This window comes from Carex rostrata, chromosome 32, assembly GCF_964058835.1.
Source record: "Carex rostrata chromosome 32, lpCarRost1.2, whole genome shotgun sequence".
In the NCBI taxonomy this organism is placed as follows: domain Eukaryota; kingdom Viridiplantae; phylum Streptophyta; class Magnoliopsida; order Poales; family Cyperaceae; genus Carex; species Carex rostrata.
Window position 1 is genome coordinate 2383474 of NC_135949.1, and position 18072 is coordinate 2401545.

General features: G+C 37.2%; 1 protein-coding gene and 2 long non-coding RNA genes across 5 annotated transcripts; 1 reads left to right on the plus strand and 2 right to left on the minus strand.

The window, feature by feature from the left end:
- The first annotated feature begins 3586 nt into the window (after positions 1 to 3586).
- Positions 3587 to 5075, plus strand: LOC144548143 (uncharacterized). Its single transcript, XR_013509256.1, has 2 exons — positions 3587 to 3794; positions 4491 to 5075. It is a non-coding gene; the product is annotated as an uncharacterized LOC144548143 (long non-coding RNA).
- Positions 5076 to 5304: 229 nt separating this feature from the next.
- On the minus strand, positions 5305 to 7080 carry LOC144548172 (uncharacterized). 3 transcript variants are annotated; one of them, XR_013509275.1, is made up of 4 exons: positions 6893 to 7080; positions 6594 to 6736; positions 5801 to 5880; positions 5305 to 5592 (listed from the first exon to the last, which is right to left on the minus strand). It is a non-coding gene; the product is annotated as an uncharacterized LOC144548172 (long non-coding RNA). The 3 variants fall into 3 exon arrangements; XR_013509277.1 differs by lacking the exon at positions 6594 to 6736 and having other exon boundaries at positions 6930 to 7080; XR_013509276.1 differs by lacking the exon at positions 6594 to 6736.
- A 7741-nt stretch (positions 7081 to 14821) lies between these two features.
- On the minus strand, positions 14822 to 18072 carry LOC144547731 (uncharacterized). The gene is made up of 5 exons (XM_078296434.1): positions 17501 to 18072; positions 16974 to 17026; positions 16417 to 16499; positions 14973 to 16322; positions 14822 to 14882 (listed from the first exon to the last, which is right to left on the minus strand). The coding sequence occupies exons 1-5, from the start codon at positions 17886 to 17888 to the stop codon at positions 14858 to 14860; spliced, it is 1899 nt and encodes a 632-aa protein (XP_078152560.1). The 5' UTR covers positions 17889 to 18072; the 3' UTR covers positions 14822 to 14857.

Below are 18072 nucleotides of genomic sequence, written 5' to 3' on the forward strand. Positions count from 1 at the left end.
TGGAGAGATCCATTACAAAGTTTGGCAAAAATAAGAAGAAATGAAATAAAGAAATAATTACACCCTTTCTTGAATCAAAAACTTCAAACTTGCCGACTTCTTGCTTAGATCTTCTTCTCCTTCCTAGAAAAGCTTCTGGAACTCTAAGAATTACCGCAGATTTATCGTTATATTTTATGGAAATTGACATGCACTAAGGGAGAGAGAGATGAGAATGGATGTTCTTGATTGGGAAAGTAGCTCCTCAATTTATAGCCAAGGACTATGCCCAATCAAGAGGCATAGTTGTGGTGTGAGTGGGTGCTATATTTGGATTGTTTTCCAGAATGCATTATCCATGTTTGACTGTAAAAATGTGTCCATGATGCGCCAAAAATAGAAACCGTGTTGAAAACGTGTAATTTTGGCTTTCTGCGGGTCCAGTGCGTCCGCACTGGTGGTGAATGCGGGTGCTCCACCTGCATCGACTTCTGATTTTCCTTATAAAAATTCTGCGTATCTCATCAGTGCGTCCGCACTGGATATGGATGCGGATGTCTGACCCGCATTGGTGAATTTCCTGTGTTATTCTGAAGCTCTTGAAAATCGGCTAAGTATTGAGTGTGGGTGGATGACCCGCACTGGTGTCTGAGTGCGGACGCATTACGCTCAGGAAAAATTCCTAGGTCTGCTGAGGTACTGGAAATTTGGCTAAGTGTTGAGTGCGGATGCACTGGCTGTGAGTGTGGGTCGAGGACTATTTTCTTCCATTTTCATCTTTTCCTGCGATTTAAAGTCAAACAACTGCAGTAATTTGATTCTATGTGTAGTCTATTTACTTTATACTCAAAATACATGATAATTGGAGTTATTTTATGATAAAAATCAGATCAAAATGTGTATATAATTTATGCTTATCAGGGTTGTAAATAAGAACTTTTTTTTTTAATATTAATATATCTGTTGACGGCACTTCGCTGTCAACCATAAAAAAAAAAAAAAACATGTGTAAGTTTGAAACCCTGTTAAATAATCGTTGATAAAAATATTTAAGTTACAAGGCTTGATCTCCGCTACCTAATTCTGAGAAATATTTAAGTGTCATGTCCAAATCCATTCAACCACCGACTAATAACTAACTTTGTTAATCATATTTGTCACAATGGAATCGCATATTCCCTTTATTATATGCTAAGAATCACCGTGAAATCTGAGAAACAAACAATGCTTACTTCCTAAGCAAAAAATAAAAAGTCAAATTAAGTGCCATGATGGATGCTTAGGTAATGTAAAGATAAATTATTATTTTTTAATTTATGTTTCCCATAAAAGCGGTATGTTGAAATCAGGCTTTGTAATTTTTTAAGGAGACTATGCTCCTAACAAGCTACTGTTTAATTTCTTTTTTTTTCATCACAACGAACTAAGAATTTACATCAATTAAGGTATTTATGTAATTTTATTTTAAGAGGAGGATACTAACAATAATTTTAGAAAAAATAATTTTAAAAAAAATATCAATTAATATATATTTTATTGAGCACATATATAGGAAATGAATCAAATTTAATGAAATTTGACAATTATTATTTGAACGGTAAAATTTGAATAAATATCATTTTTTTTATCATTTTTATACACATGATAAATATTCTACATTTCATTCTCAAATAATTCTTCTTCTAATTTGAGAATTATTCTTTAATTTAGTACCAAAACTAATGATTCCGCGTGACATGTGTAAGTTCGAAACCCACTTAAATAATCGTTCATAAAAATATTTAAGTAACAAGGCTTGATCTCCGCTAGTGTTTGGTAAACGGTCCGGGCCGGGCGGTCCGGGCAAAATCCGGGCACGGTCACGGGCATCACGGGCACACGGGTACAACAGACCGAGCATTACGGGTTTTTTTTTTTCAAAAATCTTGCCCTGCCCGTTTAATACCCGTACCCGTCGCGGGTTCGGGGCAGGACGGTCCGATCCGGTCCGGTTTTTTTTTTTGTTTTTTCCTATTGTTTTTCCTATTGTTTTTTTCCTATTGTTTTTTCTGTTTTTTCTTCTTTGAAAACCAATAAATTGTAAATCCAAATTCATACCAATTAAAATTCATTTGACATGGTTGTATATTTGAACTCAATAATTTTTGTTATAATCAAATATAAATAAATTTTTTTTATTGAAATATAAATAAATTATAAATCCAAATTCATTGAAACATATGTAAATTATAAATCCAAAAAAAACACAAAGCAATGTTCTCATGCAATTAATTTTTTTTATTGCTTTTAGTGTTTAAAAATAAAAATAAAATATATATGAAATTAATTTATTGATGGATCAAATAAAAATTAATATTCTTGTCAATATGACGTTTTGAAAGTAATTTCATTAAAATATATGAAATTATCATATATCTATTAAATTGCAAATGAAATTGTCATTTAAATTATATATTTTAGTCACTTTATATAAAATAAATTTATGCATGTCTAATATAATTAGTTTAAAATATTATTTTTTCTGTGAAAATGTATTGGTTTAGAGGGAATTTTCAAAAAAAATTGAAATTTGAAAAAAACGGGTACGGGTACACGGTCACGGGCACAGGCACGGGTACACGGGTTCACGGGCATGGACTCACAGGTACGGGTTAACAGGTACGGCGGTCCGGATATGCACGGGTTTTTTTTCGAAAAACCGGATCCAGCCCGTTTAATACCTGTGCATACCCGTGGCATGGGCATAGTCCGGTCCGGGTTGAGACCCCGGGGGCATTTACCAAACACTAATCTCCGCTACCTAAAGAAGAATCTTCCTTAAAAGAATTAAATAGCTGGATCATAAATACCGACATTTAGAGGGTCAATTGTGCAAAAATCTGCCTTCGGTGGAGGGAAAAGTCATGCGGTCAGGATTAAATCCCAAGTACCATCGACCGATTGACGTGGGGCCCAGATCATGTTTTGCGGTTGGGTACCGAAATAGAGATTCTCTTCTACGCAAAATCCCAATATAACACGAATTCATATCTTCTGCATTAACTCAAATTTTGCGTTAAAATGTGGACCGTCCGATTGAGATCTGTACTAATATTAAAGGGCCCCGTGCGTTATAGGCTTGGGCCGGATTGGCCCGAATTCTGATCGTACGGTTCCTAAATTAACTCAAACGGTACGTTAATGCAGAGAATACGTGTTCAATATAACACGGAGTCACGAGCGCGTCGTTGTCTGGGGTAGATTTTAACAGAGTAGTTTTATCTCCATGAAGCGCACGAACCTTGGAGCGCTGTTTTGATTTCTGTAGTCCGTGCTCTGCGTGAAGTAAGAACTGTTCTGCCTGGCGCGTTTATCCGAAACATGCCACGTGGACTTCATCACACCCTTGATTCAATCTCCACCGTTGGATGAATTTTACCAAATTTGAACGAATCAAAGATGGGAGAAGGGGGTGGCCGATGCCCATCGGACCAAATTCGGTTCGATGGGCAGTCTCTACCGTAAGATTTCATCAAATCTAATTAAAAGAGTCGCGGGAATTAACGGGTTTTTCTAAACGAATTTCATTTATTCTAAAATTGAAAACCCGATAACCTCAGAACCGCTGAATTCTTACCTACTCTTCCTCTTTTCTCCTGTCCACGCTGCTTGCTCTTCTCGCGCGCGTAACCCTCCTCCGGCTCTCTCTTCCGCTCACACAACTCAGCGTCGCATCTCTCCCGGCCGGCAACTCCACTTCACCTCTCTCTCTCACGGCACGAGCTTCAGGATCATATTATCACTTGCAAAACTACTGCCTCGTGACCTAAAAATTGGTACTTTTCTTATTGTTAATCTTTTCTTTTCTCTTTGATTTCTTGATACTTCTGTCAATTGAGAGGTACCACAATTCTATGACTTATCAAAAGGAACGGCCTATTTTTCTTGATTTTCAGCACGATGCTTTTGTAGCTGACATTTTCACCACTTGCATTCTTATCAGTCTCCAATAAAGAACATTCATATCAGTAGAGGTGTTGAGATAAAATAGGGATGTTATTATTTAAACTAAAAAATTATGAAAATTTTGGCATCAGTAAAGCAGCAATTGTAAAATTGATCACTCGTTGCTGGAATGTTCTGTTGGGGGAAGTAAATTTCAATATTCTTCAGGTATATGAGAAATTAAGTAGCTTTGGATTTCAGTTTGATTTGATAATCCAGTGTTTATCTGACAGGAGCAAATACAATTGGAGTCGAGCTTCTGAAATGTTTACCTGTCTAGACTGTAGACATAATGGGTTTTAACAAATAGGTTTTAACAACTCTAATTAAGGAGACATCCGTATTTGTTTTTCACGAGTCAGGAAAAAACATATACTTGCTTGTGACCATATTAATTAAGGTTGATAAGATAAAATGCTATAAAGCTTTAGACCAGATGATTTGATTTGACTACATAATTTGTGAAGCCCACTTTTAAATGTCTAAGGACTACTGATTGAACTGACATATTTATGATTTTTTTGTAGATGATGAAATTACAACAGAATATACAAGGTGCGCAAACAGGAAAGACCAAGGCCTAGTCTCATTATTTAAACCATGCCTTTTGACCATCTTTTGAACTAAATTACAATGTTAAATTGCTACTTCTATACAAAGCATTCCTCCTCAAGCTAGACTGTTGTATGACTCAAATGAATTACTAGTACCAGTGCTACTGTACCAGTGTAGATGGCTGGATGAAGATAATAGTGATGCTTATGTTTTATCGCAAAATTTTAGATGATTGGATAAAGACAATAGATGGATGTAATAAATTTCGTGCTTATGTTGGTTAAAAATATCGGGAAGAGCTTGGGACCATGTGTGTGCTGGTACAAGCTGAACAATGGTCGTAGCATTACTTTTTTTTTGCTAGGCTAAAGCAATGATGATGTAGATCGAGGCTAGCTGTTGAAGCTTCGGTAACTAGTGGAGTAGGTTTGTGTTTGTCGAGTCACATAGTGTAGCAGTTTTTGCTTTTTTTAGATGGGTTAGGACTTAGTCAATTCAGTTATGTATGTATATTATTGGTATTTTGCTAGTATAATGTAATTTCCATATTCACTGCATTCTTTTTGTGTTTTCTTTTTGGGTGATCTCTGAATGATTTGTGGTTACAACTTATTCTTGACTAACACTTTGATTGTTATTCTTCTACAACTTATGGTTCTCAAAACATGTATGAAGAAAAGTAAATTATTCACAAAATATAAGATCATAATTTCTTTTAGAAACAACATTAATCCATTAATAGCACAGCATGCTCTAGTATAAAATGAATGTGAGAAAAAATAGACACGTAAATGCATATTTGAACAAATATGCAAATAAACTCTTTGCTACTTGAGAGTTATAATTACACTAATCAAAACCTTTGCTACTTAAAATTACACACATCAATCATTATGATCGCATTCGTTAAACTATACTCCAATTACACTATCTCTAACTTAATTACAATAACTACAGGTACATGTTATTAAAAGCTACATAAAAGAAAGAAAAAAAAATAATCTTGTTTAGCTCCTGATCTCTTTGTTGATCTTCATTTGCCGATCTTCTTGGTGATATTCATTTGTGCAAAACCTGATTTGCAAAAAATTTTATGTTATAATTTTAGATGTAACAGTACCTGATAATTATTTAGTGTTGTTTATTGGGATAGCATAATACACTTTCTGTGTATGTAACAGTACCAGGTAATTGTTTAGTATAGGATGGAAATCAAATTTGAAGCATACATAATAAAATATTAATAAAGCTCAGACAAGTATATTGAAGAACAAAAACGGACCTCAAGTCATTTGCTTTAGCTACTTGTCAAAAAAAAAATCTCCATTTTTGTTGATGAAACTTATTACTTTGCCACTCCAGCTGCATCAATATTATACATGACATCAGAAACCATATAACAATATCAAATTAGTGTAAGAGTCATGGCTTGTGTAGAATGATCATAACTAAGCTGGAGAATTTGAAACTGAGCTTGCATGTATTATGTATAAATTAAAATGAATGAGCAAAATCAAGTGCACATTTCTTGTAGGTACCTAACAGCAGCAGAAAACATATATAGCCCCATATCTTAAAGTTTGCACTTGCTAATCTTAAATATTTACATTCTCATGTACAACAAATTAGTTAATCAAAACTAACTAGTCATCTTATGTTTTACCCATTTCATTATTTTTGTTTCTTTATATTCAATTGTCAAGAGGGTAAAGTTTTTTTAATCATGAAAAGTCTAATATTTCAAACACATATCTGACTAGTTGCATAAAACTCTTAAAATATATATATGTTCACGAGGCAGAACGTACTCCCATCAAGATAGGCAAAGGTACGAAGATCTATAAAGAGATTTAATTCTTTAGCTTGCTAAATGTCGTAGGATAACCAGATGGCTTAATGACGAAACAATTTACAATTGTATTTAACATAGAATGAACATGTGAAATCTTCCCAAATCCAATACCCCAATAGTAGTTTTCAAGTAAAAGATACGAAAAGAAAATAACGGCACCTTGTCATTCAGGCAACAATTATGCCACAAAGCAAATTAATTTGTGAAAATTGAAGAGACTAACTTGAATTGGAGATTTTTGGCCAGATTGGAGGTGTGTGTTTTGAGCTACGCAATGGAAGCCAAAGTGAACGACAGGAAGACAGTTGGGAAATGTAGAGAACAATCACCATTTAACCCAACATTCACACAATACCTTCAGGTCAACTACAAATTAACAAATCAAATTTTGACCTCACACCTGAGCACTAAATTTCAGAATTTAACAACCGCAATGGTAACCTCTAACAAATGTAGAGAAAATAGAGACAGGAAAATGGTACGAGATAGAATGAAAACGATGAAACTCGAATCTGAGCTTACAGTGTTAGAAAGGACTAAGAGAAAAGAGTCTTCGTACTTCACAAATCTGGAAGAATGCAAAATGCCAAGGAGGGAGAAGGGAGATGCAGAGTGGGGGTGCTAACGCCGTTGCGGTTGTGGCTGCGGTCAGAGAAGTAGGGATTGAAGATCGGCTGGTGCCCGGTGGGTTCGAGGAGAGCGGCAGAGCGGTATGAATCATACCGCGATTCATACCGCTCTGCCGCTCTGCCTTCGACCTTATTTGGTTCTGTAGCGGAGTGGGAGAAAAGAAAAATCGGAGAAAACACAGACATAAGTAACGAAGCGGGTACAAAGAGAGTTGGGAAAAGATCCGTTAATCAAGCGACAAACTCAAAATTAGCATTAGAGACCGTCCATCGAACCGAGTTTGGTCCGATATATGGGCATCGGACACCCTCCCTCTCCCATCAAAGACACGTGATGCAATTACTTGCCCTGTACAAACTACCAATGTCACGAGCCAAAGTCAAAAATAAAAAAAATCTTGGATCCTGTAAACCTGTTTATATGTTTTTAATAATAAATTACAATAGTGAGATCAGTTATTTACTTACCTCGGACCCACTTGTCAGGACCCTGTTTGAGGTATTTGGATTAGAAAAATAATTGAATAGTACATCATTAAATACATTGCTTTGGAGATTGGGATTTTCAAGTCAACTTATTTTTCCAACAAGACAAACAGTATCTTTTATAATTTTAGATACCAAATTGCTGTCATATTTTTATCAAGAGGAGGGTTCCACTGCCTCCATTTCTCGTGCCTCAATCGGACCTCCAAATCTCAACCGTTCATCAAGATATTTATCAACGAACCAGATTAAAACATTGATCAGCGAAAGAACTCATCTAATTCGTCTCCAGTTCCTCTTATCGCTCTTTTTCCCCACACCATGACCTCACGCTCCCCTCAGCCCCCCTCCCGCTCCCCCTGCCCCGCACCCCATCTCTTCCCTCCCCTGCCCCCATTGACTAGCGCTCCCCTCAGCCTCCCTTCCCCGGGCCCAACTTGCCCTCCCACTTCGAATTTTTTTGACTCTGATCTGTTCTATATTGGTTTTTATTATCAAAGTTACCTTTTAGGGTAAAATAAACAAGCTAAGGGGTTGTGTGAATTATGATAACTGCATATGCCCAACCCTTTTCAAGAAGGATGAAATTATATGGTTTGTCAAACATGAGGTACTGGCATGTTCTCTAATTGAAAGATTTCTTTCTCTAATTGGGGCACATTTTATTCACTTAATAGCCTCTTAATGTCATTGTTGATTCAGGTTAGATTCTGTTGGATTTGGGTTCTGATTTTATTGACAATCATTTATCTTACTCAACTGAACTCTGATGACTGTTGTAAATTTGACATGAACCTGAACCATTTTAATTTACACGAGATCTGAAATTGATCTGTAATTTTTAGTGGCGTGTGCTATCTGGCTAACTTGTGGCTCAGTATGTGATATATAGTTGTACAAATTGTGAAGTATAATTTTATTCTTCTTTGTGCAACTGAAATCTGAAATAGAAAGCTGGTAAGGAAGTATAACAAGGTGAAGGTACTTGCACAACTGGTTCATACACGATTGCTTCTTTCTTATTTCATATTTTTCAAATTTTTTCCAGAAATCCTTGTCTACAAACAATTTTCATCTCTAGTTCATGTAATTTATTTTAACAGGGTGCTGGTAAGCTTGATGTCTTTATTGAAAAGAGGCAAAAGAGGAATGCTTCCAAGGATGAGAGGTACATGCCAGACGAACCTGGAGAGAGTAGTGGTACGAAGGAGTGAAGTCTAAAATCTCTGTTTTTATGCAGTGTTGTTTTTTTTGTGATATTTGGCCATAGCTTTCTTCATCATTGCCGAATTGGATGTAGAATAGTTTTAAAGGGTAGACTTGTAGTACACAAATATATTCTTATATTTGATGTTTTTTATTTTGGGGAGTATAGCCTTGTATTATGATGATTTGTTGTTTTGAGCTGCATATTTACATAATGATCTCTTTATGTTGCATCTTGAAACATATATTTACCTAATATGAAGAATTAAGAAATTTGGCACTACAATCACAAATTAAGCGTCTTTTTAATCCGGATAGTAAAACCCTCACAAAGAGCATAAGCATAATAATACTCCAGAATTAGTTCTTACAGTTTTACAACAAAATCCTTTAAAACATGAAATTTATATTTATACCAAAAATTGCAAAAAAATTATCTTGGAACCGAGTTTTGCTTCCTACTACAACTAAGTTTGTCATGGAACTAACTCGACAGCTTTGGCCCGCTTTCTTCTCTCACATGTAGCTACATTGTGACCAACTTCACCGAAATCTTTGCATCACCTTTTCAATCTCTTAGAATGTTTAAGACCTACATCAATGCCACTTTTCAGGTGTCTGTTATTTGACTCCTCCACTGAATCTTTCTTACCACCTTTCGTTGTTGAAATATGTGGATCACCAAGAAGTGGGTGATGTGCATCTTTGACATTCTCTTAAGCATAGTAAATTAGTAATACTCCTCAAACTCTTCAAGTGATTTGAACTCCATCCCTTCACAAGATACAACCCATCATTACTTCTCTTCTTTGGAGTTGTGTCATTAAGTTGGTTATGATTTTTTCCGTCCTTCTGATATCATTTTCCTTGGCTGGAGCATTGATTAACTTCACAAACAAAGTTGTCATCATCCATACAAGCAAAATAAAGCAAATACAGTCAATAAGTACAATATTCATTTTCAGAGAAACATGTTTTGGCTGCCAAAGTTGTAATGCAAAAAAGTTTCTATAAATTAATTAACTTTAGTTGAAACAGTGACAAAAAAGTTTGAATAAGGCTGTCGGATTGGCCTTAATTTGATCATTTTCTTTTATATCTGCAAACACATCAAACCTAAAAACCCAGACCGCTTGAACCATTACTGGTACAAACCCAAGATTATACAAACCAGAACAAGAACCACATCTTGTCCCAAATACACCTTATAAAGACCAACAAACATTATAAAAGATTAAATCAGCAATACATTATACCATATGTCAGTATATATGAAGCACATGAATACCTAATGTGGCACTCAAATTTTATTTAAGAAAATTATGATTTTGCATATTGCAAAATTATATACCGATGCCTTACTAAATTCCACATCTTGCACAATCATAATAACGGTAAGTATATATTGTACCAAAATTAGGCTTTATATAGAGAAGAGGTCGTACCACTGTACAATTCAAGTTATCTTTTATTGTTGACTTAGGACTTAGAAGCTGCTATTGAACTGGGTCGTTCTTGGAGTGAAGGAGACGAATTGCGGAGTAAGGAAATATTATTGAGTACGGATTCATAATAACCACCGAGATTAGGCAAGACAAGAGGGAGTTGGCGTCGGTTGCGAAATTCGAGGTGGTTCCAGTAAGGGTTGCAAGAGGAGAACAGTGAGAGGAGAAGACAGCGAAACTTTGAAGAAGAATAGAGCCAGGCTGTGTGGGTGGCGCGGAGGATCGCCGGAGGGGAGGAGCGGAGGTGCGCTGATGAGGGGGTAGGCAGACTGGAGATTGGGAGGAGAAGTAAAAGAGCAATGACGGGGAGAGATGGCGAAACTGGAGGTGAACGGAAAGGGAACTGGACATGAATTCGATCAGTTTTTTTCGCTAATTAATTTTTTAATCCGATCCGTTGATAAGTTTCTTGATGGATGGTTTAGATTTGGAGGTCTGATTGAGGCACGAGAAATGGAGGCAGTGGAACCCTCCTCTTTTATCAATTCGATTCTGTATTAATTAGCACGCATCAAAATTTTAAATTAAAATACATGCAGTAGATTTTATTATATAATGTTGAGCATTTATGATTTATAGATCATGCCAACATCTCATTTGCCTGAATTTAAATAAGGTTAGGGTACCTCACATGATCGAAATTAAATCTGAGCTGTTTAATTTAAACTTGCACAAATTTTAAAACAGACTTCCTATATTTTAAATAGACTTTGAATTAGTTTTGACTAGAGGTTGAAAATTCGGCATTAAATAGATTTTGGATACTCTGCGTTCAGAATTCAAATCCCCTAAGGTAAATCAATCTTTGAGTTTGGATCTGGACTGTCCAATATGTGCATTCCATATCGGACCGGATTGGTCGGGTTCTAATCGGATGGTGAGGATGCAAATTCAAAGATTGGGTTACTTTAGGAATCACAGTTTCTATGTCCGCGTATAGAGTGGAGAAAATGTACTGCGCCATGCTGTGATTAAGTTAATTTTTCACGTGTCATGTCGTACCGTGACCAAAATATCAAGGAATGATCACGGCACGCGAATAGTCACGCCTGTGTCTAAACGTGCCGTGATCAAACGTGACTCGCGTGACTATTTAATCATAATTTATATTAGTTTATTTAAAATTCACTATTTAATCAAGATCTAACGGTTCTAATTACACATGACTCACGTGACCACGTGCCGTGATTAAATCTTTCGCGTGACGTGTCGTGTCAAGTTTTCAAATAATGATTACGGCACAAGACACACAAATTACGGTACATAACCGACACGCGTACCGTGTCGTAACCATAATGTTCTATAATGGAGCTGACTCTGCCGTGTCCTTTTTCCCGCGCCTAAGACGCATAGCCGAGGAACATGTGGTAAAATTTTCAGAAACTTAAGTTAGGATTATTATTTAGTAGACTTAATGGGCCAGGATGTTTTCTAAATGGGCCTCCGATGATAAAGTCCGTTAGAGCACCCGTTTTGTTTAGGCCCGGATTTAACCCCTGCTTGGGGCCTCCTATCACTATAATCCTATTTCTCAACTGTTTCAAGCTTGAAAGCTTCATATTCTTTCAATTTGATCCGATCTCAGTTCGGAGGATAACACTTTTTTTAGTTATCACCTACTTCAACCTTACAAGTATAATACCAAAAAAACTAACCAACAAAAATAACAAAATTAAAATACATAAAATGAAAAAGGTTGAAATTTTTAAACCTGTAGTCTTGCCTATCCAAAAATGACAAAGATTAAAAATAGAGGTAAATACAGATACATCACTTTGACTATCCACTTTTTCAAAAATTCCTCTATTTCTCTCACCGCACATGTTCCAAACATAAGCTCCCATAAAAGAATCATTCTTTGATATACTGGTAGTTTATATAATCATGCCAACAAATCTCTACAGTACTACAATCTAGATGCATTAAAAAAAAATATCTTTACAGTAAGAACAATTAATAAAAATGCTGCCCAAACTAAGTCTGCTTACACAATATGCACATATCTAAAGCCTCTCTATTTTTTATGGACTTAATTATCCTTAGTTAATATCTTATTATGTACAACATTTTATAAGACGAGGTGTACTTCAAGAGTTTGTTCCAGAGTCGAGTGTGTAAAGTGAAGGAAAGGAAAGTAAAGGGAAAATAGACAGAGAAGATGAGGGGTGGAGGCATGAAAAATGAATGGGGTCAATTGACCTTTAATATATATTTTTTTTCATTTTTTTTGTATTTATGTGTGATTTTATATATAATTTAGAGTAAAATGACATGTACTATAAAATTGACCCCTATTCTTATTCTTAGCATGAAAGTTTTATATGATTGACTCATATAATTTGAAAGTCTGGTATGTCTGAAGATAGTGTAAAACCTTCACTTCTTACATTCTGATTTGGGGTAAGAAAAATCAGTGAATTTATATAGAAACTTCACCTTCGTTCCCTTTTCTTTCCATCTTCTTCTCTTATGATTTTGTTGTTCTGGAGCAAGTAACCGAATGTGGTTAGAATCGTTCTCCCTTCTGTTCTCTTCCCTTCCCTTCGCAAGTAACCGAATGCAGTTAGAATCGTTCTCTCTTCCCTTCGCGTAACTCTTTCCGGACATGTCCTAAAACTATCTTCAAAGGCCTAACAGATTTCCCTACTCTAACCTTTATCTTCTTTAAAATTTACAAAATCATAGATAGATTTGACGGTATAAAGGCCATTGAAATCCCAATTCCAGATATCTGAACCCCCCCCCCCCCCCCACAACCTAGTGGTTGTTCGTGAAAAGATGTTTTTCCTCATTTATTTAGGGACATGATTAGCATTAATTAGCTTCAATTTACCTCTAATATATAGTTTTGCTTAATAGTTATAGGTATTTTCTGAACTAATTTGCTGTCATAAACAAAATAAGGCATGCACAACGTTACATAACAAAAGAGGAACAACTGATGAAAAAGCACAATAATTAAATTCCTACCACGGCTAAATGAAACAGGTATAGAGTAGCAACTTTAAAAACATAGATCACTTCAAACGGAAATCCTTTTCGTTTCTTTTTCCTTTCCCAAAAAGTTTTTCGGGGATAATCAAATTTGCAAATGAAGATCGACTAAAGCATCAAGGCATGGGGAGTAAGTAGATTGATCTCAATTTCTTTGCTTCATCCATCAAATCCATCAAATCATGTGCTAACTGTGACTTCCACTGACTGAACATACGGCATATGTACTTGATCTCAACAATCTCAAGTTTCTTGCATTGAGATATCACAACGCTCAATGAGCCATTAGACGGCTCACTTATACTTGCTCCAAGCTCCTACAACCGCAAATAAATTTTTATTTAACTATGAAGGACACTGACTAAGTTTAGAAAGAAAGTTCAGTAAGGAAAAAGAAGTACACAGTCACGTTCTTGCACTAATGTAAGCTTCTTCAAATTAGGCGACCATGCTAAAATCCAAGTTAACAACTTAGAAGCACAACACATCCAGAAAGCAACACCAATCGTAAGTTCCTGCAGATTCTGAAAATTTGGCAATTCGGGCAGCACAACTCTTTCCTATGTTCAGCCAAAATACAAAAAGAATTGTCAAAATAAATATTGGACCATTGTGCAGTAGGTATTTCAGCCGAGCTCAGCATTCAAATGCACCAAATTTTTTTTATTCGGTACAGATCAGATGATTAGACATGCCAGCTATAAAAACTGAACTCAATGATATTTGACATGAAAAGGTCTGAAAGAACTTGATATACATACCTGAAGCTGTGCCAATACAACTTGTATCTCAAGAATTTCAACATTTACAAGGCCACTTAGGAAAGCACCCAATTCCTCCCAGCATGAGATTGTCGTAGAAACAACTTTGCGTGCAAAGTTGAGGGATGACAAATGGGTCCAGAGATGTTCCCAACGCTTCGAAAGAACACACGTTTGGACCACCTCTTTTGTCTTCAAAAACCGCAAGATGTCGTGAAGTATATGGTCAGGCAAACTGCTTATAAAGTCACAGTTTGTTCTACTCATAGCATTAGCCATTTCCATGATTAGTTAAGAGTTAGTAGCTTCTACTTGTAGCATTCGCTCGAACACAGTACCAGCTAAAGAAGAAACACATGCACAATCAGGACAGAGAAATTAGAATTGAATGAAATAAAATAGAGGATAGTTAATCTATATTTGTAAGACTTGCTATTATATTATAATTTGCTCCAAATACAAGTGAAAAGAGTTAGACGACAGAGCATATATATATACCTATTCATTTCTTAATTACTACAATTTTGGAGAAGCTTTTTTATGCATGGGCTGAAAATGGTTGGGGATGTTGCCATTTAGAATTGTATTTTTACGAGAATATTCATAATAGAATTGTATTTTTACGAGAATATTGAATATTATAGTGTTTTCATAAGGACAATGACTATTTTACAAGTTTACATGGACGCAAAATGATCATATTTGCCCAACATTTTTTTATTTCAAATTTTGGGTTCCCAGGCTAGATATTCTCCCAACATATTTTTATTAATTACAAGCCACTAAATTTTTCTCCCTTGTTATGTCAATAGAATTGAATCAGAGATTGCTTGCACAAATTAAACATACCGTGGATGCGAATGTTGGAACTTGAAGAATAACGCCATCTTTTTACTGATGTCACAGTCAATTAAATTTTGACGCTTTTTTTCTGTAGCATTGAATAATATAAATACAGAATTAAATAAATAAACAAACAAACTTTTATGTACAATGTCAAATTCAAAAAATGTCATAGAACCTCCAGTCGTGCAACTCATCCTCAATCACCTGGATCCGCCCACCATAGTCTCTCATCTGGTGCTGGATGTCGCGAAGGATAACACCATGTTCGCGCTGAGAGTCGCTCATGTCATGCATGAGGCGGTACACATCCTGAAGGGTCGGGTTGGCAGGGTAAGAGCCGGCCTCAGCAGTGGAAGTGTCATGTACCTGGTGCGAGGAGCTGGGTGCATCTGTCATTGGTGCATCAGTCACAGGAGGAGGGGGTGGGGGTGCTTGAGGGGGTGGTGGTGCTGTGAAGAGCCAAGTGCTCCTGTCAGTGAAGGAGAGAGGGGCCTCGAATGGGAGTCTATACTCAATACCATTCGGCATGAGCCAATAATGCCTGTCGCGGCGGCCAGCAGCGCCTCTCTGGGTGCGGATGAAATGCCCCGAACGGAATGCCTCAACGTCAAGGCTGGTCGGGCCTTTACAGAGCTTGTCACCAGTGATCTGCAATCCAAGCTTCTCAGCAATGTAGGAGACATAGGCGCAGCATGTGATGTTGCCTCCTACCCTCTTGGATTGCTGGACATTGAGCCAGTGCTCGATCATGAGAGTCATCAGGTCTGGGTGCTGCAACTCCTCGTTAGGGCGGAGCATGTGGGCCAACAGCATGAGGTCCTCCTTGTTGGCACGGGCGACCGTCTCACCACGTGCAAAGATAGTGCAAGCGAGGGCTCGCTGGATGCAGCGAAGGACCGGATGAGTAATGTTGCGGCCCCTGTAGTCCTTGCTGTGCGTTGCTGCCATGCCAGAGACCAAATTCCAGAAATGCTCCTTCGTCATGTCCTCACGAAAGAAGAGCACGTCAGTTTGGGGCTCCAGGTGGAACCCGAACCACTTGCGAAGGTCAGAAACCCAAACATGGTGAGTCTGGTGACACATCCGAAATTTGATGTATGGCTGTTCTTGCACGTCCTTCTTGAGTTGGAGAGATGAGAGGAACTCCTTTGTGAGCTTGTTGTAGGAGTTGGCCTCGATGGCCCAAAAAGTCGGGCTAAACCCGATCCTGCCTGTGAGATGGAGAAACTGGTCCTCAATGCCGAACTCGCGGAGTGTGTCAAGATCGACCTTGCGAGTATTCTCACACTTCCTTTGCCTCAGAATGTTGAAGTGATTGAACATCCGACGCGTAGGGATTGGGAAGAACTCGGTTTCGTAGTCTTCCGCCCTCTCTGTGTACTCACCAGAGAGGTGCTCGGAACTCTCGGTGTCATAGCGCTCCGGCTCGGGTGGTGGTGGTGTGGGCTGCCTAGCCTGCCTGCGGTCATTGGCATGCTTGGAGCGGCGTTCGCGGAACATGGCTGCTCTGGAGAGGTACTTGTACCTGCTATGTTTCGAGTTTTTTACAAAAGCCGGCTACCTTTATAATTTTGATTTATTTTTTAAATGCTAAGAAACAAATTCAGCGAGGTTGGTACCTCTTTTGATGTATTTTGCGTGATAGGGATTTGCTGTTTGGCCTCTTGTTTTTTACATTAGTTTGGCCTTGCCTCCTTGGGCCCTGGATAGGAGGGAAAAAAAACAAAGATTGTTGTCGCTATTATTGTACAAGGTTTTCAAACTTTTAATGCAAAAATTAGTGTTACTAGAATATCACTACATAGAAAAAAAAATGTAATAAAATTACCAAATTAAATTTGTTCATAAACAACAATTCTGCATTAGAATTTAATACAATCAACAATTAAACTAATAATAGAAATGAAGAATTAGTTATATACTTTTCTACTCGAACTAATGCTTCAACTAAACTCTAGAAACAAATAACTAAAAAGGTAAACAAATCCTTTAAGCTACCTACAAATTTTACAGTTGACAACAACTACAGGATATTAATAAATAACTAAAATTGAAAGCTATAATTAACAAACAATATATGTCCATTCTCTTACAATTAAAAATTGTAGCAAATTTACACACAACTCCAACCACTTCATACGATACCAGTAAAACTAGAGGCTTGGGAAAAAACTACCTGAATATGACGAAAATCACCTTGTGCTGATGCTGCCGCTGTGTCACCAGCCCCTACCAAATAAGGAAAATAGGTTAAGCGAGGCAAGGAGAGAGAAAGGCTAGAGTGGTGGTCTAGGGAGGAGAGCAGAGGAGGTAGAGGGTCTTGTGGGGTCAGAGTTTAGGAAACATGGTGAGACTCTGACATCGTTAGTTGTTGCATTGAATAAGTTCATTGCTGGAGGCTTGACATGACAAAGCACACTTCATGGATTTGCTTTTGTTCATTGAAACAAGAATCATTATTCATATTATCATATACCAAATATTTGGTCATTGTCAATTTCGTCATCAAAACTTTGAATTTGATATATCCCCTTTGAAAGACAATTATATTCAATGTCTAAATTTTCAAGTTTTATTAAGTTATTTTCATCTAAATAATTGATCAGCCTTTTAGAAATACTAAGCAAACTTGAGTTTGCAATTGCATGACCAATTTATCTAAAGAGATATGAAGAAAATAATTTAAATAAGAGTGGGACCCACCTGAAGGAGTATCCTGAGTTGTAGTTTCTCTTTGACCAGTTGAAACTATTGTATCACTTCCAGATGAGGCATGTGTCTCCAAATTCCTTGGAATGCTCTCCTGGTGCATGTTTCTCCGTTTCTTCAGTGGTGGCTCATTTGTAATTTGGTGTACAGGTGGGGCCATCTCCATAGAGAGCTCTTCGTGAATTTCGGGTACTACCGACTCAGAGACGAGTGGTAATGGAGGTGGAGATGGTGGTAGGTCGAGGTTTTCACATCCAGATTCTGGTACCAGAAAATGAACCGCCAGCTGTGGTGAAGGAGACGCTGCCTGAGACTCAGAGAGGACTTCGTCAAGAGCTTCAATTTTCACCGGGGCCGAGTGTGCTTCGTTGTCATTTTCCATTGGGTTTGGTTCCACCGGTGTTTGCCTGGAACTTCGAATCTAACGGACTCAAGAACGAAGGTTAAATTTTACAATAAATTGTGGAATGTGATTGATTTGGGAATTGGGAGCCGAGCTTGCGCCAAGAAACGAAGAGACGAAGAGGTTTTATGCTTTTTGGAAGAAAGGTTTTTGGGGGGAATAA